Consider the following 26,505-nt stretch of genomic DNA (forward strand, 5'->3'; position numbering starts at 1 on the left):
TTGGACCATTCGAATATAAACTATTCAAAAGCTAAAGGTTCTAGGCCTACCGGCACTCCTGCTCGGAAGCATTTACAGTAAATGAATAGCTTTCCCATTTATCAGTTTTTCACTTTGTACGGTTTCACGATTGAAGAATAGAACCTCTCTACCCCTTATTCCCACCCCCAACCCCCCAACCCCACTCCAACCACAAACCCCTGATAATAAAGTGGTGTTAAATTTACCCGAGCCAGCCGGACAGAGCCACATGGGACACATAATGAGGCCAGGTGTTAATGAATGTGGAGTGAGCCCTCTGCGTCTGCGAGCACACTGTGAATCCAAATTAAGCCCGACCCATAGAAACATGCTGCAGTTGATTTGCCAAGCAGTGCACTTCAAAAGGCTAGACTGGACTGTGTTCTGCAAAACCTCAAAGGGCTCTGCTCTGGCGAGGGGTCTTTATTCCAAAGGGCACATCGCTTGGCATGTGGTTGGATAGGGGAATTTATTATGCATATAGGACAGTTTTGTTTTGGATGAAACATCCAGAGATAGCAATAGAGCCATAGCAATAGAGAGATATAGCCGTCACTGACACGTGATTATGATGTGTGTTGTGTGTGTGTGTGTGTGTGTGTGTGTATGCTCCCGTCGGTCGGCTGTTGTGTTTTGTGTTGTGTGGTGTGTCTTCTTCGTTCAAAACGATGCTAACCAGGGAACACATCAAACTGCTTTGACTTTTCCACTACTCTGTATTCATCTGTTGAGATGATCGAGCCCCGATCTCTCTGATGACATCACCTCTCCAGCATTCCACCACACACATTGTGCAACGTGCGGCTCGTGTTCAAGGTTCCTATCTTCAGACCGGGTGTGCTTACAGACCGGTTCATACCAGAAAGACCCCCATGGCACGCTGGACCAAAACGGTTCAGCAGTAGATCCACCCTTCCTCACTTCTCTCAAGGTCGTCGGCGCTGTATAAGCCCCCCGAATTGAACCGTAAACCCCCCCCAGCACCTGCTGCGCGTCATTAAAAAAGTTCTATTGAGTTTCTGCCAAAACTCGGACCCGCTGTCTCTCGCAAATACCATCACCATCCCTCATTTGAGCTGTCTCTATTGTCAGGCTCAACCGAGCCCTTTATAGGCTCTAACACCTTCCCGTCAACCCCAGCTCCTTTAAAGATCTCCTCCTCCTAAAAGCAGACAATCCAGGGGCTGAGCTGGGTCGACTCGGCGGAGGCACGTCTCACCATATGAGAGATCCGGACGTAATCTTCGCCGGGATATATTGAGGCGCTGGTGATTGCCGTGGCGTATAGAGAGCCAGTGATTCACACTGATACCAGTGTAAGCACCTCTGCCTCTTTGGAAGGACGGAGAGATGAAGGTGTTGAGAGTGGGGGGGGTGGGAGATGAGGGGGGGGGGGGGGGGATGGGGGGTGGGGGGGGTGAAGGTGTGGGAATGGATGATGGTTAGGAGGTGTGAAAAAGAGCCACAGTGGACTGATGAAACTAGAAACACCTCCAATCCAGAGCGAGAGATTCGCTGTCGCCGAGGAGTCCCCTCTGTGAGCAAGGCAGAAGGGAAAAGAAATAAAAGCCCTAGCCCATATGTCTCCAGAAGACCATTAGCTTTAACAAGGATACATGCCCAAACTAAAGAAGCAGCTGCATTTTGGTCTTAACGGGTCCCTGGGTGTTCATCGTGAACCAAAATGACACGACTCCCCCACAAGAATACTGGTTCCAAGAGACCACAAAAGAAAGGAATAGAATAGATTAGAGGGCTTTGCTCTCAACACTCTCTTGTGGACGTTTGCCTTTGGCTTCACGACGCCATAAGCGAGTCAGCAGGAAAGGTAAAGATGTACTCTTCTCTGTTCACTGGGTAGAGACACAGGAAAGTGTTGAGGAATAGTATTGGCCACAGGGATGCATTTGAAGGTGTGCCACCTTGTTGTCAACCCAAGGGAGAGAGAAGATTAATTAAAGAGATTAATCAAAGATGACAACAACTTCCCAGAGGCCACCCCTGTATATCAGTAGTCCGCTGCCATGATTTACAACCGAGGCCAACATCACACACTGAAAACCTCCAAATTGACATTCTGATACACCCACTATGTTATGGTAATTAGAAGGCCTCCAAGCATGACGTCCAAACATTACAGGTTGAAGAGTAAACATCCACGATGAATAACGACACACAGAGAAAATTAAGTGGCTAATAATTAGAGAATCGAGTTCTTTTTTTTGTCAGCGTTTTGTAGCCTGCGTTATAGTGGGAGTTCGGAGAGACGGAGAGATGGAGAGAGATGGAGACAGACAGCGGGTGGGCAGAGAGGAGATGGTCTGGGAGGAGGATGAGAGAATTGAGAGAAGTTGGAATGGTAGTGGTGAGTTCAATCTGTGATCTGGGTTACAAGTTCAGAGAACCTGTCAGCTAAACTGATTGGTTGGATTGCCTGAGCCCATCCATCAAGCTGGCCTGTCATTGGCCAGTGAATTTATCTCCCCCGGCCATATCCTGTGTCAGGAAGCACATCATCTGGAGGCTACGCCTGTCAGTCTCAAAGGCCATATGTCAGTCACTTTAACATCTGTTTATTTCACACCCAAGTGCCTGTGTGCGTGTTTGTGTGTATGTGTGTGTGTGTGTGTGTGTGTGTGTGTGTGTGCGTGCGTTTGTGTATGTGTGTGTGTATACGTGCGTGTGTGCGTGCGTGCTATATTGTATGTGTGTTTGTCCATGATCATTCACACATTTTGTAGATTATGGTAAGATTTAAATTATTGAATGGATCAGCAGATGGAATTCATTACAGTACCTCGAAATATAATTTTAGCCCTGACAATCAGTGTGGTAGATTTACATTACAGATAGATACATTTCCTGTCTCTTCAGCCTGACTCTCTCTCTCTCTCTCTCTCTCTCTTGCTCGCTCACTCTCCCCCACTGTGACACTGTCACTGTCTGATAATGGATTGACCCCATTGGCTGCGGAGAGCAGGACATCATTAGCTGCGTTGAGCCATGACCTTTCTGTCCAAGTACCTGTGTCACCCGCACTGCGAGTGTCAACTGCCTCATCCTCCCCTAGATCAGAGAGCATTGATGGTAAACAGCTGGGGTAAATTACAGATCATCTCTGGTGGCAATGAAGATGTCATCTATTCTTATAAAAAACAAACCATTATCTCCCCCCTCTCTCCCTCCCTTCCTCCCTCTCTCCCTCCCTCCCTCTCTCCTCCACCTCGCCCCCCTCTCTTTTTCAGCTGTGATCAGCGGTAGAGGATGAAACAGAAAAGCCTTATTGTTTTCCGATAGCCTCCTACGGCGTAGCGTCAGACACTGCCGCTGTTGAATGACTAGAAGATATCGATCTTCATATGGCCATGCTTTGTTGTTAAATAACCACCGCAGGAATCCAATGGAAGGTCCTGACCTTTATGTTAGTATCTATCCATCCACCGCCACAGGCATTATGTTAGGATGTCTCAGTGTGTTTTGGGAAACCGAGAGAAGATCAATACAGACGCAGGACGCCATGCAGGATTGTGATTGCAAAAGTGGGTGTCCTCCGTGCGTTCATGGAGAAGACACTAGTACCGATGGTGAAGGGTTACACAATTTATGAGACGGACCACCCAGAGCCGACAAGGAGATGCTCCATGGAGTGAATAATGACTTCCCCGAGGGTTTGAAGTCAAGACAGGAGGCAGTAGGGGAATAAAAATGCATTACCGTACATTTATGTACAGTATTGCTTTTTATCTCAGAGCTCTCAGCGTGGTAAGGGGGGGATAGTTCTGTCCCTGTGTTTTATTTTACTGTGGCCATTGTTGTTTACCTTTTTCTTTTCCATTAACTATGGACACAGCAATTTTAGTATTTCATTTTTGTCTGTGAATAAGAGTCAGGTCTCAGGGAAGCAGGCCTTAACCGATTGTCTCCAAACTCCACCCCCAGTGTCCGACCGTGACATCAAATGAAACAGGAATATAAGTGAAACGTCACGCTCCCAAAAGGCAGGGAACCCTCTCTCTCTCTCTCTCTCTCTCTCTCTCTCTCTCTCTCTCTCTCTCTCTCTCTCTCTCTCTCTCTCTCTCTCTCTCACCACGCTCTGAACACACCTCCCAAGGTTGTTGAAGAGGGCGAATAGGGAATATAATGACACGCAATACACTTCAGCAGAGGGGTTAATGGATGACATTACTACAATTAATTAATTGTCCCCAAGGCAACTTCTCTCTCTTCATTCTTTCTCTTGGTCTCTTCCCCTGTCCCTTTTGATCAAACGGTTTCTCTCTCTCTCTCTCTCTCTCTCTCTCTCTCTCTCTCTCTCTCTCTCTCTCTCTCTCTCTCTCTCTCTCTCTCACACACACACTCTGACCCAGCTTTAACCCTTTCTCCCCTAATTGGATCATGGAACAGTTCCTCAGTCCCCCAGACCTAGTGACCCCAAAAAAACCTGCCATGTTCCACCTTATCAGGTAGTTATATCCAGATAAGTGGGAGCAGGCAGTGGAACTGCCCCCTAATAACATGCTATTGGTCCCTGAGGGGGGAATTGACCGTCAGATTAGATAGGGACCTTGAGGAGGGTGTTGGGTGGAGGGTGTTTTCGAAAGTATCTAAGATAAAAAAAACACAGAATGTATGACAAAGATGAATTAATGCATTATCTATTATTTAAAGAATTGTTCTAATGAGGCTCAGCCCTCCCTACTCAAGGAAAACGTAGGCGTTCATTCAAATGTAATCTGTGAGTTTTCGGGGTTTTTCCTTATTGGCGCAGGCTTATCAGTATTCTTCCCTCTAATGAATGCCAGATCAAGCCTGTGAGTACAGAGAGAAAATCAAGCGTGTCGTCGGGTTTGAATTCAACACAACCACAACTGTACAGCCACGTTAACTGTTGTTTCCATTAGTAGGCTAGCAATTAGCATTCTTAAATTATTAGAAATTAACAAGTAGTGTTACAGTATCACAATATCACTGTTCGCTAGTCTCATTGTTCTATGGTGCAGGGGTGAGATGAATGTCAATGTGAGCGTGTCTAACGCTCTCTCTCTCACACACACACACACACACACACACACACACACACACACACACACACACATACATACATACATACATATGTGTGTGTGTGTGTGTGTGTGTGTGTGTGTCTGAGAGAGAGAGAGCGTGTCTAACGCTCTCTCTCTCTCTCACACACACACACACGCACACACACACACACACACACACACACACATACATACATACATACATATGTGTGTGTGTGTGTCTGAGAGAGAGAGAGCGTGTCTAATGCGCTCTCTCTCTCTCACACACACACACACACACCACACACACACACACACACACACACACACACACACACATACATACATACGTGTGTGTGTGTGTGTGTGTGTCTGAGAGAGAGAGAGCGTGTCTAATGCTCTCTCTCTCTCACACACACACACACACACCCACACACACACACCCACACCCACACCCACACACACATACACACACACACACACACAGTGCTAAGGGGCTCGGTGGTGCAGGGCAGACACAAGCCCATGAAAAATGCATGCCCTCTGCGTGTTTCATAAGAGCCACTCATCGGAATTCCACTCCCATCTCAACTGGAATACCAGCAGGAATATCAATCACATTTGCAATTTGGGTGGCAGTGTGGACAAGAGTGGTGGTGAAAAGAGAGTATAGGATTCATAGAGTAATACTGAGAATGGTCAAAAGCTTGTGCAGTTGTACCTCTCTACCAGTGATAGACCACAAACCACCCCTCTATACTGTACAAAAGACAGGTGTACTGTATGATTGTGAAGTCATCTGTTGTTGTTAAAACAAATAACTTTCAGTTGTTGAATTCTCCATTACCGCCATTCCTAATTGCCCCAATTGCATTTTATATTGAACTTCTTTTTCTGTTTTTTTTTCTGTTTTTTATAGGAAAATCCATACATGTGCAACAACGAATGTGACGCTGCAACCGAAGAGTTGGCCCATCCCACTGAGCTGATGTTCGACTTTGAGGGTCGTAACCCCACAACGTTCTGGCAGTCCACTTCCTGGAAGAAATACCCCAAGCCCCTTCAAGTCAACCTCACCCTGTCCTGGAACAAAACCATCGAGCTGACCGATGACATTGTCCTGACGTTCGAGTCCGGCCGCCCGGAGCAGATGGTTCTGGAGAAGTCTTTGGACTACGGACGCACCTGGACACCCTACCAGTTCTATGCCACGGACTGCCTGGACGCCTTTACCATGGAGCCCAAGACGGTCAACGAACTGACCCAGGGCACCCTATTGGACATCATCTGTACTGAGGACTATTCCAGAGGCTATGTGTGGAAGTACGACAAAACCGTGCGATTTGAGATTAAAGACCGCTTTGCATTGTTCGCCGGGCCACGTTTACACAACATGGCGTCTCTATACGGGCAGCTGGACACCACCAAGAACCTGAGGGACTTCTTCACCATCACTGACCTGAGGATAAAGCTTCTCAAGCCGGCCACAGGCGCCACCATGGTGGATGAGAACAACCTGTCCAGATACTTCTACGCCATCTCAGACATCAAAGTGCAGGGCAGGTAAGACTATTTACCTGTGGCAGTGTTTTGTTTCAAACAGGTGTGAATGGTTGAAAAGGGCTACAAGAGGGAACATAAGAAACGGTTGGCCTTAATGATTTTTAGGGGTCAACCGTAACACGGTTGGTTTGCAACCTCTAATGAAGTCCTTACATTTGACCTCTACTGGACAGATACAGCCAAAGGAGAGGTTCCGCCAGTGTTAACGGTTGATGGAATCTCTCCATCACTGTTTCTTCAGAGAGTCTCCTTGGTATTGAGGGATGGAATCATTGCAGATATATTATTTTATGGCCCACGCAAATGAACCACATGACGGTCATAAAGCCTCTACAGCTGTTCTCCAAATGGCACCAGTGTGGGCTGCTGCAGTTGGTTTATGTGAGGATAACTAGGTTCGTAATGACCCATCTGATTGGTCCTAGGTGGCATGAAACAGTTAGTTCCAAATTAGAATTCAGTCGACTTCAATGGAGGATTAGAACAATTAGAGTATTGCCTAATTGGTAGGAGACTAATCTTGTAATTAAGAGCATTTGCTGCTGATTAAATACCAACCGATGGGGACACATCACCGAGGCAGAGAAACCAGAAGACATTCCAGCTTGCAATGCTGTGACTCCAAATGTGGCCTTGCATGTCTAATTAAGACTTTGTTGTGTGTTATCTGTGAGGTAGCCTAGATAACAGTTTGAAGCTGTGAATGTCAGTGCTTTTTCAAGGGTGAGGAAGCTGGAGACATTTAGCACATTTTCCATTAAAGCTATACTGTTAACTCATATATACTGCTAGAAATGACATCTTACCTGTAGTTCTTAGGAAAATTGTGTACCGGTACCTTAATTACTGTAGGTTACAACAGCACATGGCCCTGGATCCTTTGTGATGCTTATACTATCCTAGTACTATATAACATCCCTTCATCAAAGTGATATTCATATTCTTATTGTCAGACATGCTCTACCCTTATTTTCACAAGTGCAGTAAACATAAATTGATGGGCTGAAAATTGCAGGCCAGCCGTACAGACCATCTCCTGCCGATATCTTATTTTGCCATTCATTAGATAGTGCAGCAAAGGTGGGTTGGGGAGAAAAAAAAAAGCTATTTTACCCAATTTTCCGTCCTGCCCTTGGGTATCAAATTCAATTTTCCACCAAAAGTTTGCTTTGAGAAAGAAAATGAAAATAAAATATACAATGTCTGACCACGGGTGGCCCGGTAACTCAGTTGAAAAGGGAGGGGACGGAGGAAGATGGGGAGAGACTGATGAGAGTAGCCCTGGCCTGAGCAGCCTTCTGGCTACATCCAAATGTGACTGCTTATCACACAGTGTCCACCCGGGAGTCCCAACCCAGGAATACACCGCCTAATGTTCGCTGTATCAGCAGGTATTCTGAGCATATGGTCATGGTGGGGTCAGGGTAGTGCATGCAAGTGTACTGGGACCATAAATGTGCAAATCTAACTCTCAGTTCTCACAGAGTGTGCTGTTAGTTGACACATTTCTCCCTCTGAATTCAATAACCTACTCACAAACTTGTGAGCTAGCTTATCACCAAAGTCTTTTAGAGGTCTCCCTGCTCCCAGTCTGCTGGCTTTCACTCAGCCTGAGATGATATGACAGGTTCCATATGGTTTATGCTAAAATAAGATGATAACAATAAACAATAAGAACGGATGCTGCAAAGTAGATGTTACAATCTTTTTTTTCTCCAAAAGATTTCAAAAATGTTCTAGCAAGGAAACATCTTTTCACACATAAAGTATCTTCTATTCATCATGCCATTTTCGGTGAGACGTAATGGAAAACTACACCAATATCGATTCTTAATGTTATCCCATATCAACAGAAAAACAAAAAACCTTGAACCATCATTCCTAGCTGTCCTACCTTTCACATACATCCTCCCTCCATTCCTCTTAACTCATTGATCGACGTCTCGTGGTTAATTAAGAGACGGCCATTACTGCCTGGCTGGCTGTGCGGTCAGAGCAGCACATCTTCAGGGCTCTGCTGGGGCCTGGGAATGAGGGGCAGTTAATCCATATGTGCTAATGTTCTCTCTCTCTCTCTCCTTCTCTCTCTCTCTCTCCTTCTCTCTCTCTCCCTCCTTCTCTCTCTCTCTCCTTCTCTCTCTCTCTCCTTCTCTCTCCTTCTCTCTCTCTCTCTCTCTCTCTCTCTCTCCTGCCAACCCGAGCAGCACATATAACAACAACAACGATCAAACACGCCCTGTGTGGTGGTGGTAGTAGTGGGATACCCTGTGCACTCAAACTCTATTTTCTCCCCATAATCGATTAAGATGTGTGTGAATTATTCACACACGCACGCCTTTGTCTACGTGGTTGAACCAAAATAACTAACGACTCACTTGAGGGAAATTAGTCAAAACTGTTGTCCTGTTTGTTTGGGTGAGTTAACCTAAATCACAGTCATTCTATGTTCTATGTAGGCAGATTAATTAATTAATAAATGTTGCCATTTAGCAGACGCTTTTAATCCAAAGCGATTTACAATTACGAATTACAGGGAGGGACATTCCCCCTGGAGTAACTGAGGCCTAAGTGCCTTACTCAAGGGCACACTAGTAGTGGTGTGGTTTCAGGCGGGATTTGAACTCACAACCTTCCGATCACAAGTCCAACTCACTATCCACTAGACCACCACTACTCAGGGCGAGTCATTCCTCGTCCTGATGCCGTAGTCATTCCGTTGCTTGACATGAGTCCCTGTTGCTCAGCTCCAACACGACCCTCTATATCATTTTATACGGTGGAGTGATGTGGTAATAGCTTGCCGGAGCTTGTGACTTAATTTAACCATTAGTGCCCTTACCTGATCCGTATCACTTATTCAGAAATGTTCATCTGCCCTACGAAATATCCAAGAGGCTACTTACGTAATGTCCATACAAATTAACATTATACCCGAAGCCATGATGGAAAACTCCAAACATGGCACTCTGAATTTCCACATAGTGTGCAGTTAAACCGGAGGGCGATTGGCTAAACGGCATAATTGCAACGGAAAAAGCGGAAATGCGATGTACAGTAATCAGTGGTTGAATTGAGTTGCGAGCTTCGCCAAGCCATTACCCTGACACACGTGAGTGTCACGTCTGAGCTAACTGTCTCTCTCTCTCTCTCTCTCTCTCTCTCTCTCTCTCTCTCTCTCTCTCTCTCTCTCTCTCTCTCTCTCTCTCTCTCTCTCTCTCTCTCTCTCTCTCTCTCTCTCTCTCTCTCTCTCTCTCTCTCTCTCTCTCTCTCTCTCTCTCTCTCTCTCTCCTCTCTCTCTCTCTCTCTCTCTCTCTCTCTCTCTCTCTCTCTCTCTCTCTCTCTCTCTCTCTCTCTCTCTCTCTCTCTCTCTCTCTCTCTTTTTTTTTTCTCTTTCTCTTTCTCTCTCTTCCCCCCTCTGGTGCCCGAACTAAAATAACTATCACTCACTGCAATCAAAAGATTTGATAATTTAAATATCACACTTGAGACTAGAAAACTCTCCTTAAAATATTGTACTGTATGTACCCTGTAGAGTGGCATGACAATCTCCTTATAGATCACACCTTGTGAAAGTCTGTGGACCCCCAGGGATGTGAGGTTACAAATCTTTATATAGCTACAGACTGTGAACCTTGGAGTTCTACTTAATCTTTCTAATGATAGCGCATTGAAAATGATAGGTTGAACGATGACATCTTCTCAAGGATGCTTCGATATAAGGATTTGATATAATCCTTGATGTGGAGATTATCATTCCTGTTTTGCAATGTTTATAAAGCCCCATAGTTCCTGTAAATACTGAAAGGACAGGGAAGACACGATACACTCGTTCTCCTTATCATCCTTATCTGTCTCGACAGTTCCTGCTGTTGTAGACGTATTACTGAGTATGGCGAGTCATTCTCCCGTAGTAGACAGTTGGGCTACAAGGGCAGGAAGTGGCGAGACAGAAACGTGCATGCGTTAAGTGCTAAAAAAACATGTTTACGCCATAGCTGTCCCTTCAACTGTCGCTGCATCCCTAATATCTTAGTTCTTTTGAATCCTCAATAATGTTCATGACTCATGTCATGGTCCCATGTTTGAAACGATTCAGTAAATTGAGTGTCTGTAGGACAAACTGGATGGATTGATGGTATTGCCGATCACAACAGACGTGATGCTAAAAAAAAATTTGTCACAAGAACAACATTCTGTATGATAATAAGGTACTCATCTTTGAAAATCTACTCCTATCGCATATTTATAGCACATTACCAGCAGCATGGAGCCATAAATCCTTTTCTGAATTATTCTTTAGAGTCAACAATGTCAGGTCGGGATAAGACTTTCATTACTCAATACATTTTCAACACCCTGAACATTTACCGTACACTGGTATTCTTATTTATGAATGTGGCACACAAACCCATAACAGTGTGTCCTAATTGCTCCATTCCTCCACAACAAACACACATGCACGCACGCGCACGCACGCATGCACACACACACAAAAACACATGCACTCCTTTGCTCTGTACCTCCTCAAACAAAGCCAAACAAAGCCAAACACAGACACACAGACACACACAGACACACACACACACCCACACACCCACACACACACCCACACACACCCACGCACCCACACGCACCCCTTTGCCCTCGCGCAGAGCAGTTCTTCTCCCGGCATCAGCCCTGTGAACCATAACAACCCCAGCCAGGTTGATTGACAGCGTTGGAGACCTCGGTTCAGGAAGGGGTTCAAATGACTCCTGGCGTTACTACACACAGAGCCAGTCTGATGCCGTATCTGGGCTGTGTGAATGTGTCGTTTATCTCCCGCCAGATGTGTGTCACATGTGGCGATGTTCTCTGCCAATCATCACCCAGTCTCTGATGTTTAATTAGCTCTCATTAGAGCTTTTACTTTCTTTCTAAATAATAAATGAGAGACGGAAAATACATCAACATAAACTCTCCCTAGAGTGGGAAACATGAATATCAACATGTCCTCCCCCTCCACAAATACAGCTGTATCATCAAGCTTCACCTGTACTGAACAAAACATAATGGCGTATCTATATAGAGCATTTTTTCCATTTTAATGGTGAAGTGAAGGTTGCCTATTTGCAAATGCATGCACACACACGCGCACACACACGTGCACGTGCACACGCACACACGCACACACACACACACACACACACACACACACACACACACACACACACACACACACACACCCTCCTATTTCCATAATATATCCTCCCAGACGTCTCCCTCCACTGCTCCCTGCTCGTCTCGTAGATTCGCGTGTAAGGGTGAGGAGGCCCCCACAACCAAGGGTGGTGTTGTGGGTGGGGGGGGGGGGGTGGAGACATTACCATACCATACGCCTACATCAATGCAAAAGCTCTATAATAGGCCTTGTCATTGAAACAAATCACAGGCACGGCTCCCAGTGATATCGGGCCAAGCCACGCAAATTCAAATTCATTTCGCTCCACCGTAAAATTGGAGCTGGGGGAATTAACTTGTGATGCATTCCTAACATTCCGCTGGCAATTTAGGAAGCCCTGGCGGGGTCGACGTTGTATCTCGAGGTGAGACACAAACAATTTGCCTGAGATGTATTACATTACGCCCAGACGAATGACAACTTTGGCCACAGCATACTAAAATGAGAACAAGTCTAATCGGACTCTTTAATTTCACGGTGACACAACAAACCGTAATGAGGTGAGGACTCACAAGTGCCCTCGTAAATAGAGTCAATACGGAGCAGGACTGTCTTTGTCATTAATGTACTACTGTATCTTTCTCCACCCTGTAGTGGTCTTAATTTAAGACCACTACAGGGTGGAGAAAGATACAGTAGTACATTAATTTAAAGTTAATTAAATTAATTTAAAGAGCTTAATACCAACTCACACTGCGACTGTCATTATCTCTATGGATAAGACTGAGATTTGTTTTTCGTGTCAAAACAACCTCTTCAATCACATTTAAATGCCTTATGAATGTACTGTATATTCACAGCAAACGACCTAAAGCACGTTGTAATTGACAGTCTCAATAGTCAACGCACTTCCAAAAACTTGAAAAGTTGGTTGGAAAGTCATATTTTTCCAAATAAAACCACTGTCAAGTGAGTTATTATGTGATATTATAGGTAAATTCCATTGTATTATATGGGGGGGGGTTCTCTCTCTCTCTCTCTGATCAATCCTTCATATTGTTTGGCTATGACTTCAGCAGCCTTGACTGAAATGGTTATATTACAGCTCGGCTACGCCTAATTTTCTCATTCTGATAAGATGGGGATTGCTGCTGGTTTATGGCCTTTCGATTTACACATTGATTTTCATCATGTTGCCTTGTCAAATTAGCATATCAAAATGGGTTTCAGGTGGGGTTACATTGTTGTGTGTTTTGAATGACAAGTGTCTTACACAGACACAGAATTTTAAAGTGTCTCGCAAAAAACACACTGCAGTTCGTTTTACAGTGAAAATATTTACAAAGAATGTTACGCAATGTTAAGAATGTGTTTGTGATCTAATAACACAGACCGGAGTGACAGATTTTGCAGCAAAGCAAACTTGAAAGCAAACCATAAAAATACAAACAATCAGATGCACCAAAAATATGAGCACACATTGATATGAGCCTAAGAAGTCCCTCTCATGCAGTGAAATCTCCCAACAGTGAATATAACCCAGTGATTTCTCAATGGACCATACCCCTCATGGATCATATTACTAGTAAACATCATGACAGCAAGACAGACATCCTTTGCGTTTGATGAAATTCTTCCGGGTTCTCTCTGCACCTGTAGTTAACATTCATCACTCTACCTCCTCTTCATGTAACAGACATCAAAGGAAGCATGCCCTCTTTCCCTGTGAGATGTTGGGGGGGGGGGGTGTCACTCTGGGTTGACCTGGTAGCATTGACATTGATCTTCAGCGGGGTCAGAGCTAACTCTCTTCAGCACCCTTCATCTCCCCACGACTGTCAAAGACATGAAGGCTTCTCAGTGTCTCACAAAAAATGTGTGGAAAAAAAAAGTTTTCCGGAACTTACGGTATGCATTTGTACAGTGTGGAGCTGAGTTCCAACTACATAGTGTGTACTTCTCTGGTCCCCTCTGAAGGGAGTCAGAGATATGAGGTCAGAGGTAAGTAGTGTGGTTTTGGGTGCTACCAATGAAAAAATAGAACCCAACAGACAACCCTTTTAGAACCCTATTTGCTAAGAGTGTTGTACATGACTGAAGTAATACAGCTAAGCACAGGGGGTTATTTCCAAGCTGTCAAAATTCATTCATGTCTAAAACTGTATAATATTAATTAATATTTAAATGTTGAAGCTAATTTAGAACTGACCAACTGCAATATATGAATGAATGAATGAATGAAAGCTTTATTTCGAACATGTGAAAAAAGAAATAGTTATATCAACAAAAAACAAGAAAAAAACAAAACAAAAAACACTATTTACTTAACATGTCCGAAAAGGATATATGAATGTCTGATGACACTTATTTTTACTAAATATGAAATTAGTTACTAGGCATTGATGATTATATGGTAAAAAAAATAGATGGGGGAGAAAAACATACCCACCCCCCCACCCCCGATTTTAAAGTGCGAGGGCAGTTGCCTTGTTTGCCCTATGGGCCAGGTACCTATGCTAAGCTGCATTACCATGCTTAATAGATCTTTTCACTTGTGCAAATGTCCTAATTTAATGTAATAGGCTTGATTGCTGTAGATGCTGGTTTTGTGATGAACATTAATTAGCGATGGCTTTGCTCAATTAAGTCTTACGCTTTATTACTTCAGCTAAATGCCGGCCTATCTTATTAATTACATAAGTAGCGCTCACATTCTGTTTTCTCCCTAAGTTGCTGCAGTGCAATTTAAACATTGTTTCAACATGCAATAATAACTCATATTGTTGTCCTTCCCCTTTTTGATTTGTGTATCAGAAATGCAGATGTGTGCACCACTTATTATAAGGTTTGCACAAAATTCTCTCTGCTCTTCATATAGAGTACAGGAGCAAAGAGTAAGATAGACGGTCTCAATTGGGAGCTCTCTTAAGAAGTTAAAACCGACCGGGGGCCCTTGTTTAACAAGTTCTGCACTCTCCTGTCTGGAGCGGTGGATTTTAGGAGCTGTAACAGGGAAGAGAAATCATCCCGGACTGGGCTGGGCTGTCACTGTCAGCCGCACTCTGTGAAACAGCCCAAAGATATCAAGGTCAGGTACTACAGAGTGAGGAACTGACATGGGATGACAGCCTACTTGACCTTCTGTTCAGAGGAAAGTAGCTTTGTCAGTTGCTTTAGGTCATATTAAAGTGAGTCTACTGTAGGAATGTGTGGTGTTTATGTGTGTGCAGCAATAATAAATGACATGAAATGGCCACTCTCATTAAACAGTATACTATACAATCTATTTACTGTCTTTGTGTAGGTGGGAGGGAATTTATTAGCATCCTAATTAAAAAGAACACGAATACTATTTGTTGTGAGTTATTTAGTATGTACTGTTGCTATAATGACCTTCTCTTGCAATCATTTCAACTTCTCTAGTTTAATCTCTATAAAAGATTACACAAGAGCATAACATTTATACCCGAAATGAAGAAAGAAGGAGGTGAAAGGGAGGATAGTGAGATCCTGGATGAGATACTGTAATTCAGAGACGGTCAGTGTTTTAGATAATAGATAATACCCAATGCCAAAGGGACTGGGGGGGGGAGATAAAAGGTCATTAAAACTTTATGAAATGTGTTTTTGTAATGGTGCCAGTTCAAGAGGCTGGCTGTGTAGGGACTAGCCCCTTGTGACTAGGACATAATGAGACTCTAGGTTGCTCTCTGATTTCAATATGACAATGCCGACGGCAAAAGCACAGCGTCCCAGAGTGGTTCCCCTGTGAGTGGATCCTCTGCTTTCAGGGCACTTGCTCGGCTGCATGACTTGGGCCTGATGATCCAGATTCTGCTGGTTTTTAATTAAGTGGAAGGTCAAATCTCATTGCTCTTTACCACAGGGAACTGTCTCATGTCTGCAGAGCAGAGGAGGAGGTTCATTCTGGTATTAATTATGGAGCAGATACTTTAATTGATTAAAAAAGTTACGGACTGCAGGGAGCACTTTGAAATTTACAGGACTAATTTACCCTCCATGAATTTGTGCTCATATTTGATCTGGTATGACAGCAAATATAGATGTGATGCGATATGTCAGATGGGTATTCACATCTAATAAGAGTATATCTCAAGTAAAATATGTTTGTGTAGCGGCGGTGATTTGAAATCATGCTCTCTTGATGCATAGCCCTGCATGAGCCCTGCCTGAGACAATTGCATACATTTGACAGTTTCTAAGACTACGTGGAGGTAAGACTCGAGTACCCTGACATCACTGACCACACAGTGACTTCTCATTCACCCAGCCCGGTAGAACAGAGTATTGTTTTCCCCCTTTCCCGCAGTTATCTATCATTCATGAGAGAGATGTCACAGAGGGCAGGAAGTCAATTAGAATGGATGTATTTCCGACTGTTTCTCTAATTCCTCTGTCTCATGTTCACTGGGGAGGGTTGGCAGCATATCCGAACCACTTAGGCCACAAATGGGAGAAATCTTGCCTCGGAAGTGCTCTGTAAAAACAAACATAGGCATGATATGAAACCGTGAGCCAAGCAACTCTCCCGAGAAGGCTACGGTGTCAGAGACACTCAATAATCTCAATTGCCGCCTCAATATCACCATGAGGGGTGGAGGTCGCTGGTTGTAACCTTTTGCCTCCTTGCCGCAAAATCAAAGACTAAGAATTATATTTGGAATGCATATGGAATATGAAACCACTATTTCTCATGACTCTGACTCTGTGACAACAAAGACAATATTATCCAGCCAAATGTGTTTCTTATTTTTCCAAGAACAGTAGGCTATATTTAGAAAGTATTTAGCCAATCAGACTGTTCTATACTAGCAAGTACCGGTAAACACATGCCTCAGGAAAAGTAGAGGAGGTTTGAATCACACTTCCCACACAATCTATTAAATAAATTCATGGCTTTTTAACCTCAAACCTTTATAAAATATTCCTAGTCCTCAAACGATTATCCCATGGTTCTATTTCAAGTGTAATAAAACAAAGGAACAGGTTCAGTGGAGACGAAGCAGCATGTTTGGCTCAGTGTCTTTAAACCTTCAGCTCCTCTCTTCTCAGTCTTGAACATCTGTCAAGTCTGCCACAGCTCTGCCTAATAAACGCCTCCGACCACGAGGACTTCCTGCCTGCAGGTTCCCTCTCCTCTCCTCTCCTCTCCTCTCCTCTCCTCTCCTCTCCTCTCCTCTCGCCTGCCACTCCAGACTTCAGAGCAACTTTGAAGTGAAGACAAAAGAAGAATAGATTCCTCTAGCATGTCTTTACACTGTCAACAGCTCACTTTTTTTGTGCTCAATTAGAGAATGTTCTAGAGAGTCTTTCATTTGGCTTTAGAGTCACAAGTGTGACATTATTTACGTTCTGTCCCTCCTACAGGAGCATCCACAAACAAGCTTTTATTTTAGGGAGAGGAGAATCATTTTTCCTCTGAATGTGCTGCGAACTATGGCTTATTAGCCCACCAGGAATTCAGTTTACATTCTACTAAAAAACAAAAGGTATTGGCATTAGCATAACCAGGACGATGTTGTATTATGATTGGATCTAAGTAGCTGAAAGAGTTCACACAGTGACAGCATACACATCATTTCTGCTTTTGCTTTTTTGTGTCTTTCCTCTAAGGTGCAAGTGCAATCTCCATGCCAACAGCTGTGTGTTTGACAAAGGGAAGCTGGGTTGTGAGTGTGAGCACAACACCACAGGACCCGACTGTGGTCGATGTAAGAGACATTACCACGGACGAGCCTGGAGTGTCGGCTCCTACCTGCCTATTCCCAAAGGAACAGCTAACATATGTGAGTAGTAGACCGTGACAGCCATTTTACATTCTGTCCTGTATGTCTCTAAATGTACACACATCTGTTTTTAGCATCCACCCCCCCCTATAGTATAACTATGACAGTTACAAATGTGTGTGTATTTTGTTCTACCCAGTTGTACTAGTAAAGCCTACCTTACCTTTCAATCTAAAACCACTTCTGTATGCCAGTTACACAGTGTAATGAAAAGAAATAATGAGAACCATGACTAGTATGCATGTCTATATAATTAATAATTTTGCCATTTAGCAGACGCTTTTATCCAAAGCGACTTACAATTACGAATTACAGGGACATTCCCCCTGGAGTAACTGAGGGCTAAGTGCCTTACCCAAGGGCACACTAGTAGTGGTGTGGCTTCAGGCGGGATTTGAACTCACAACCTTCCGATCACAAGTCCAACTCACTATCCACTAGACCACCACTACCCACTACATATATATATATAATGTGATGTGGCTGGATATTTTTCTGCCTGTTCACACGACCTTTCAGAGGCACAAGGTGTGCTTTCCAGTTATCCCAGTCGTAATCTTAATGGAGAGAACAGGCGCATCTGTCACCATACCTGGACTAAGGCAGGGGGCTCATTGCCTTAATAAATCTAATGCGAGCACTAACGCCATGCCCGCTCGGGAGCTCGGGGTATGCCCAGCCTGGGCCTGTCCAGATGGTTGGTGGCCAGCTCTCTGGTCTCTACACTAAGTTTTCCCAGAAGAGAGCTGCCAGGGCTGTGAAGCACAGGCCATATGCCTGCTCTACCATGACTGGTGGTGGCAGGCATAGACAATGTTTTACACTGAAAAAGTGCATTGATGTTTTGCATTATAGTACCTGCTGAGGTTTTGTTGTTGTGTTTCTGGCTTGATTGTTTATTTATTTGCGGATGTGCGCATGCATATAATGAATGAATGGTCTTTATTGTCATTGCTATAGTACAGGTACCAAACAACGAAATTTGGGAGGGGGGGGCTCCCCTGGTGCTAGGAAAGAGAAAAAAAACTAAAAAAACAAGAAGGGAAAGGAGCTAGTTTACATAAATAAAGGCTATGTACACTATCCACTATACTATACTGTACAGATAAAACGACTAGGGTTGTCATATTGCACATAGTGTTATTGGTCATTGTGTGTGTGTGTGTGTGTGTGTGTGTGTGTGTGTGTGTGTGTGTGTGTGTGTGTGTGCGTGTGCGTGCGCATGCGTTTGTGTGTCCACGCGTTTGTTTGTCCACGCGTGCCCGTGTGCGCATGCGCACGTTTTCCTGTGTTAACTCTAAGGAGATTGATTTCCCCCTTGTGCATCTCCAGTATTACTATTCTCCCTGAAACGTGGGGCCAGTTCTCAGATTGACAGCCCGTTATTAAAAAATCCAACACTTGGACGCATCTGCACTGAACTGATGAAACCCAGATCTAGCCATATCAAAAGCAATATTAGGACTTGTTTGGCAGGAACATAGAATGCAATAATGTTGCATATGGCACTAACGTAATAATATCACTAGCCCTGGGGTGAATACACTTTTGTCTTGAATTATCCTTATTCCCTCATAAGTGAAGCCCAGTTCTATCTGCAACATACGTTTTGTTCTTTCAGCCGTTCATATTTCTTGTGAGGATATTAAACACATATAAAGACAAATTTGCTGAAAGTGCAGAATTTAATTATGGTTTAATAGCTTTCATCTGTCATCCTCTTTAATCACAAGGGTAATTTATCTCCCAGGTAGAGACAGAGGGTATTACATATTCAGGACCCAAGGTACTGTATGCAGATATATGAATGTACGTGACCCTCCATCTAATAACTCAGAGGGAAATGGAACCCCCTTATGTTGCTAGGGGCCAGAGCTGTCAGATGTGTGTGAGTGTGTGTGTGTGTGTGTGTGTGTGTGTGTGTGTGTGTGTGTGTGTGTGTGTGTGTGTGTGTGTGTGTGTGTGTGTGTGTGTGTGTGTGTGTGTGTGTGTGTGTAAGGCTTCTCTCCCTCCATGTTTCAAACAATACCTGAAAGTTGCCTGGTGAGAGTAAGAGGAATCGGTTCTGGAATGATGTTGACAGTCCACTTTGCAGGGAGCTTTGAGTCATCTTCTGCAACAAAACAGGTTCAGAGGTTAGGAAGGGTTTGGGTTGGAGCTTGATAGAACTGTCGAATAGGTTTGGGCTTTCAAAATACCTTTTTTTGTTTTTTTTTTTTTTTCTTCTTGTTTTTTCAGCCAGTATTGGGACATGCTTTCTATTCGGCAGTCTAGTGCTTGACGTACTAGAAAAGGCATGCTTTCAGTTGCTGCCATAGGAGGTAATTGCCGGCATTTGTTATGATTGCCTCAACCTATAATTAGTAGATGAATGGATTACAAACAAGGAGGAAATCCTTCCAAAACGTAATCACAGACTGTCTTTCATTTGGCTGCAAACGAAAAAAAAAGTTGTTTTGTCTTGCAGAGATGACTTGATTGCAGAGAAAGTGCAGCCCAACTGCTGGTGAAAACAATGAAAGTGGAAGGCTAGCAGCCAGCTAGCATTAATATACGGTTCAAACAATGGCACCATTGTACAATCATGAGGACCATAGTGTGACAAAGAGCCCACTACATCTTAGTGGGTTCTACAGATTAATGTTTTGGTTGTTGTTGTCGCGACATTGTGTGGTGTTGTAGCCAATAAGAATGAATGGAACGACAGCTGTTACAGAGCTTGAGGTCATGTTTCATAGTACAGGTATGTTCTGTACATTTGACCAGCATTGGGCATGCATGGAAAATCAGTTGCCTACCGTGGGCCATTCCTGGGGGGTATTCCACCAATACCCCCAATAAGTCTCGCGAGACTTATCAAAATAAGGCTGGATTGTTTTATAAATCTTGCGGGATTTGTCCAAATAAGCCTGGATTGTCCTTTAGCGTCGTTGATGGAATACCCTCCTGAAGAAGTAAACTACTGTTGTTGTTGATGATGATAATGATAGAGCACTGCAATTTCCATTTTGATTCTGTTGACATTCTGCCATTCCAAACGGCTGCTTATCAATCAGGAGGTCTTGTGTGTAGTCCAGTGTCCAGGATTCTACTGTTGTGGTATAATTGTCAATCAGTGTGCAGTGTGGAGTGGTGCTGACTGGAATGGAGGAGGACACTGACAATTTTTGGGTAAAAGTCAAGAGGTTTCGACAAATGATCGAAATTAAAATGAATTTCTGTTTTGTAAGAGTGCGCAATAAGTCCTTCTAATCGGCAATCTTTGTCTTTCTTGTCAATCTTTCTTCAAGAATTTGGTTGTACTTTTCGACCTCAACTCCTAGACATTTTTTCATCTTGTTAACTTGTTTGCTGTTTTACAATGTACTGGATTTGCTGGGGCACAGATGAAATGTAATGCACACTTTGATGATGTGTTGTCCCTTTCTGTTCACAGGTGTTCATAGCAGTCATGGACCAGTGCGTAAGTAAATCATATTTTGAAATTGGCATGCCTGCAATAAATGATTTGATATGGATTCTTGATTTCTCTTTTTATTTTATTCATCTATCTCCCATGTGTTTGTTGAGTCGTGAATACACATGTTCCATTTTGGGACAAGGATTCACAAAGTCGCCTAGTTCAGAATCTCTCTATACTAGTCTCTTTCAGTTAAACTTGAGAGCTTGTCAGAAGTGCATCTGTTAGCAGAATGGCCTTTGAAACCAACTTCATCTTGCATACCGCAACACTAGACTCAAAACAAGTTGCTCTGTCATAGTCAATGTTCATATCCCCATATCACCATGCAGAACATCTTTTTTTATTTTTTTTATTTGTTTTTTCAGATTTTATCCCCTTTTCACCCAATTTGGTAGCCAATTTAACCCAACTTAGCATCCAATTATCCCCTGCCTATTGCGAAGGATCCGCCGCCCGACCCCGTGGCCGGCAGTCCCAGAGGAGGCCGCCAGGCAGACTAGGCTGACTGGCTCCTCGAGCCCAGTACCGTTACTCCAGCACCAGACGGGGGCGGTGTTGCGCGACGGATCCTAGTCCAGAAATACTCCTATACCCCCCTCGGAAGCGGCCGGCCAATATGCCGCTTCCCGTGTGCCTCGGCCATATCTGGACATGCAGAACATCTTTAAGCTACCTCTGCTTGTCAAAATACACACCCAACCATGCTGCATGAAAGAGTATTGCTGCAGAAGTAATTTAGCCTTATCAGTCCACACCGCCCCCCAAAAAAGCCATAAAGACCTCATAGTTTCTATCAAAACGTAAAGATCTAAGCCACCTTCGGGCAGATGGTGCACACTGTTTAGTCATGCATCATGTGTACATACATCCTTGAGTGTCATTATGACTAATTCAAGTACGAGATCTGTGCATGCTGCCTGTGTGCATTCAATTCATCCCAGCATGATCTACAGTATCTGATCAAATAAACTCACTGTAGGCTAACATATGACCTCTCCCATTTTTACACAGATCGAGCAAATGCTTCATCTCTCGGTGTTGCAAACCGTAATCAAGGTAGGCTGTGTAGGCTTTATCTCTACAAACATTAGCATACTGACAGCAATAGAAATACAAAAAGAAATGTGGGCAATTTAAAGATGAAAAAAAACAAAAAACAAAACATTAATGAATTGATGGGGGGTATATACTCATCTTCACCACCACACACACACACACACACACACACACACACACACACACACACACACACACACACACACACACACACACACACACACACACACACACTCACAGAAAAGTAGAGGAGGTTTGAATCCCATTTCCCACACAATCTATTAAATATCTTCGTGGCTTTTTAACTTCAAATCTTTATAAAATATTCCTAGTCCTCAAACTATTATCCCATGGTTCTATTTCAAGTGTAATAAAACAAAGGAACAGGTTCAGTGGAGACAAAGCAGCATGTTTGGCTCAGTGTCTTTAAACCTTCAGCTCCTCTCTTCTCAGTCTTGAACATCTGTCAAGTCTGCCACAGCTCTGCCTAATAAACGCCTCCGACCACTAGGACTTCCTGCCTGCAGGTTCCCTCTCCTCTCCTCTCCTCTCCTCTCCTCCTCTCCTCTCCTCTCCTCTCCTCTCCTCTCCTCTCCTCTCCTCTCCTCTCCTCTCCTCTCCTCTCCTCTCGCCTGCCACGCCAGACTTCAGAGCAACTTTGACTAACATATGACCTCTCCCATTTTTACACAGATGCTTCATCTCTCGGTGTTGCAAACCGTAATCAAGGTAGGCTGTGTAGGCTTTATCTCTACAAACATTAGCATACTGACAGCAATAGAAATACAAAAAGAAATGTGGGCAATTTAAAGATGAAAAAAAATAAATAAAAAACATTAATGATTTGATGACGGGTATATACTCATCTTCACCACACACACACACACACACACACACACACACACACACACACACACACACACGCACACACACACACACACACACACACACACACACACAAACACACACACTGTGCCACTTACAAGCCAGAGACCTCTGTCTGTGAACACTGCAAGGAACAGCTCACCTCCAATAATCACCTCTACCTCCTCAGCCTCCTTGGCTCTTTGATCATGCTCTCCATTTTAATGACTTGAATACTCTCAGGAGGTGCTCCCCTCTGTCATTCACGCACAGAGAGAGGGAGAGAAAAGGATAGGAAAAGGGAAAAGAGGAGAGAGAGGATGCTACGAGGAGGGGGAGTTATGTAGATTGATCTAAAACTATCTCCAGATAATCCTCATTCACAGATACCCTGTTTAGAAAGTGCAGCCAGCAGTAAGCCTGCACGCTGCCCTCACAGCCAGAAGAACTAAATTAAAAGGAGACTATTAGGGATTTCTTGGATCAAGGAAAAGCAGAAGGGGGATCTTCACTGGTTATTTCCCCATATCCTTCTCCTTGAGCTGTGGGTGTGACTGGACTATGTAAATAATCCTATACATGCCCCATATTTTATCAGTCACTGTAAAGTGCTAGTGCCGTGCTGATAGCTCATATTGAGCTCAAGACGTGAACTTGAATTACAGCTCAAGCTGACATCATGGAGCAAGATATCGATGAGATGTAATTGAACCATCACTATTCAGTTTCACTGCCTACTGTATAATTAGCAAATCCACTATCTGAAAACTGTCTCCAGCGTAATTAAGAATTGTACTGATGGATCTATTTAAGACATACTGTATTTACTGCAATTCCATGATTTAATTACAAGCTAAACATATTAGAGAGGTAACATCTGACTTGTGATGACAGAAAACTGGATGGGAATTTGATTATTAGTATAATAATGTATATTGATTGTAAGTCGCTTTGGAATAAGGCATCTGATGAATGGCAAAAAATAATAATAATTAAGTTATAGTAGAAGAAGAGAAGAGAAGTTCATACAACAAACAGTATCTTTAACAAACGTTATCCAAACTATCACACAACTTCCAGCTTTACTACATCATACACTATCCAACACGCTCATCTTGATGATCATTGAAAAGTGACATACTGTGCTCTGGAATATGTGACAGGGTCTGGTGAAAGTCCTAATTTAGTTGAAGAAGATTATGCTTATTTGAATGTTGGTGGCCTACACCTCAAACCAAACACCAGAGAAACTCGCTCTGAATCAAAACACGCAAAACAGCTGCTAGTAGTTAGGAACATCACTATGAACATCTAACTGCATGTTTAGCACATTACAACATGTTGATAGAACATCAACATGCTAAAAACACATAACTACACATAATTAAATGATCACACAGTCCTTGCTTTTCCTAAAACTTAAGTTTGTTTACAAGCTATGGATCAGACCAAAGCTATATGCCGGCATTGTTCAACTACGATCAGATATGCTGCTAGCTGTACGTCGAACTTGCTCATTTATTTGAGACGGCATCACCCGAATGTGAACATCACAGGTACAAGAAAAACCCAGATCCCCATGGCATTTAAGCAACCTCTCACTAATAATTCAGACCGGGCAAGCTATAACAAACGCCATAGGTGTTTTTATAGCAGCGGACCTCTCGTCCACATTTCAGCCAGCAAATCATACCAGCCCCTTTTAAACAAGCACAAACTACAGTTGTCCACGACTTATCCAAGGCACCTGCTTTCTTAATTAGAAAAGGAAGACCCACTGTTTGTTCTGTAAACCACTGTTTAATAATAATGAAAAAAATACATAACATAACTGCCTGAACATGTTTGGCTGGCAGACTGTCCCTTTGAAAACTGAATCAAATCTATGGAATGGTAACCCTGTCTGCATATTGGGTCTGACTCTGTGGTTTCTGTGGTCACATAGTCTGTTTGTTTTTTTGGTCTCACTCCCTCATGGACTAATTCATTAATTTACAGGATAATTTAATACATGACAAACAACACAATAGCATTTACCATTTAATGATTAGTCAATCATTGTTTAGTGAATCAAACTCCTCACTTAGAAGAAGGTTTGGTTATTGTATAAGTCATGCAGTCATTGAGTCTCTGCTTTCCCACCCATGGGTACAGTACTCTAGGGACACTGGACTATGGTAGTCTACTTGCAACACCATGGCTTAAGGATGCATCTGTTGTGACAGTTCCCCTGTAGAAGTGTCACACTATCTGACAAAGGTGCAATGCTGCACATATGTCTCAGGGACAACGTGTTTGGTCCTTGGCCAGGACTTGAACCTTAGTGTTCTCACAGTGTCACAGTACAACACAAGTGCAAATACAAGTGAGACTTTTAGTTAACGCATGAGGCGGTTCACTGGAGAACTGTCAAAAGTAGGAGAACCTGCAATACTGGCATTATTCATGTGCAGGAATCATCAGTTCCTTCAGGAATCATTATGCACGGGAACATTTATTAAACGCTTTTCAAAAAATGGCAGTTGAGAGAGGACGCTGGCGTTGCTTGTTCGCCGCTTCTCCGCCCGAAATCTAGGTGTAATTGCAGTATAGAGAGTAGATTGTCCTACAAAGACACTTAGATTTAGATTTGGTAATCTAAAAATGTATTAGACCCCTATATTTATTTTATTTATTTTTTGTTTCTTTTTATTATTACTACTCAATCTTTTCAGTTTGTAAAGCGTTTTTGAGTGTCTAGAAAAGCGCTATATAAGTCTAATGTATTATTATTATTATTATTATTATTAATATTAATAATAGATTTGGCTAATAGACTGGACATATGGAGAAACTACAAGAGGATCTTTTTATCTTTTTGGGGGGATCTTTGAGTGCCAAGCAATGGCGATGTGAGACTGTAGGCTACATTCCACTCACTCGTACTAACACCCATCTCCATGTGAGATCATAGCATCTTGGCCTAGGCGTTTGTCTGTGTGTTTGACACTGGACTTCAGAAGAGTCAAGTCTGCCAAAGCAGCAGCCGCTCTGCCTTCATCTCCGCCTGCTCACTCCCAACCCCTCATAAACTCTGGGCTAAAAGATGTTTTTGGAAAGACAATGGCAATTGAGGGTCTTGTGGAGGACAGTGAGCACATGGATAATCCCTCGACCACTGCCAACAAAGTAAACTCGCAAAGTCTGGAGATTAGGAGTTTTGAATATTAGAGTTGGTCTGCCGAGAAATGACACACAATAGCAAGTATTAGCCACATTGAAAATCGGCCAAAATCTGTCAAACACTTGCCGCTTTGAATGAGGTTAAGCAGAGAACGTCAAAGAATGTTTAAAAGAAGAAGAAAAAAAATCTTCAGACATCGGGAATGCCCAAGTTCTGAAATGTCTAATGGAATCTCCGCATTGCTATTTGAATCCATTCATTCATATGAGGTTTTGGTATGAACAAGCCATTATTACAGCAAACTGAAAAATAAGATCATTATTTAAGCAGTGAGATGTATCCAATTATATACTATACCAGTGGAGGCTCCTCCATAGAGGTGGAGG

At 43.2% G+C, this 26,505-nt stretch overlaps 1 protein-coding gene across 1 annotated transcript in view; it reads left to right on the forward strand.

Moving 5' to 3' along the window:
- Positions 1-26,505, forward strand: part of LOC308172114 (netrin-G1-like) — a gene marked incomplete at both ends in the record, with an annotated part of 40,419 nt that overhangs the window by 7,293 nt on the left and 6,621 nt on the right. Inside the window, 4 exons of the mRNA XM_080547024.1 lie at positions 5,962-6,605; positions 17,401-17,573; positions 21,010-21,036; positions 22,048-22,092. Coding sequence (XP_080403150.1) covers positions 5,962-6,605; positions 17,401-17,573; positions 21,010-21,036; positions 22,048-22,092 — 889 coding nt within the window. The remainder of the gene's footprint in view (positions 1-5,961; positions 6,606-17,400; positions 17,574-21,009; positions 21,037-22,047; positions 22,093-26,505) is intronic.

The sequence above is a fragment of the Nansenia antarctica genome (genome assembly GCF_963989245.1).
Source record: "Nansenia antarctica genome assembly, chromosome: 16".
In the NCBI taxonomy this organism is placed as follows: Eukaryota; Metazoa; Chordata; class Actinopteri; order Argentiniformes; family Microstomatidae; genus Nansenia; species Nansenia antarctica.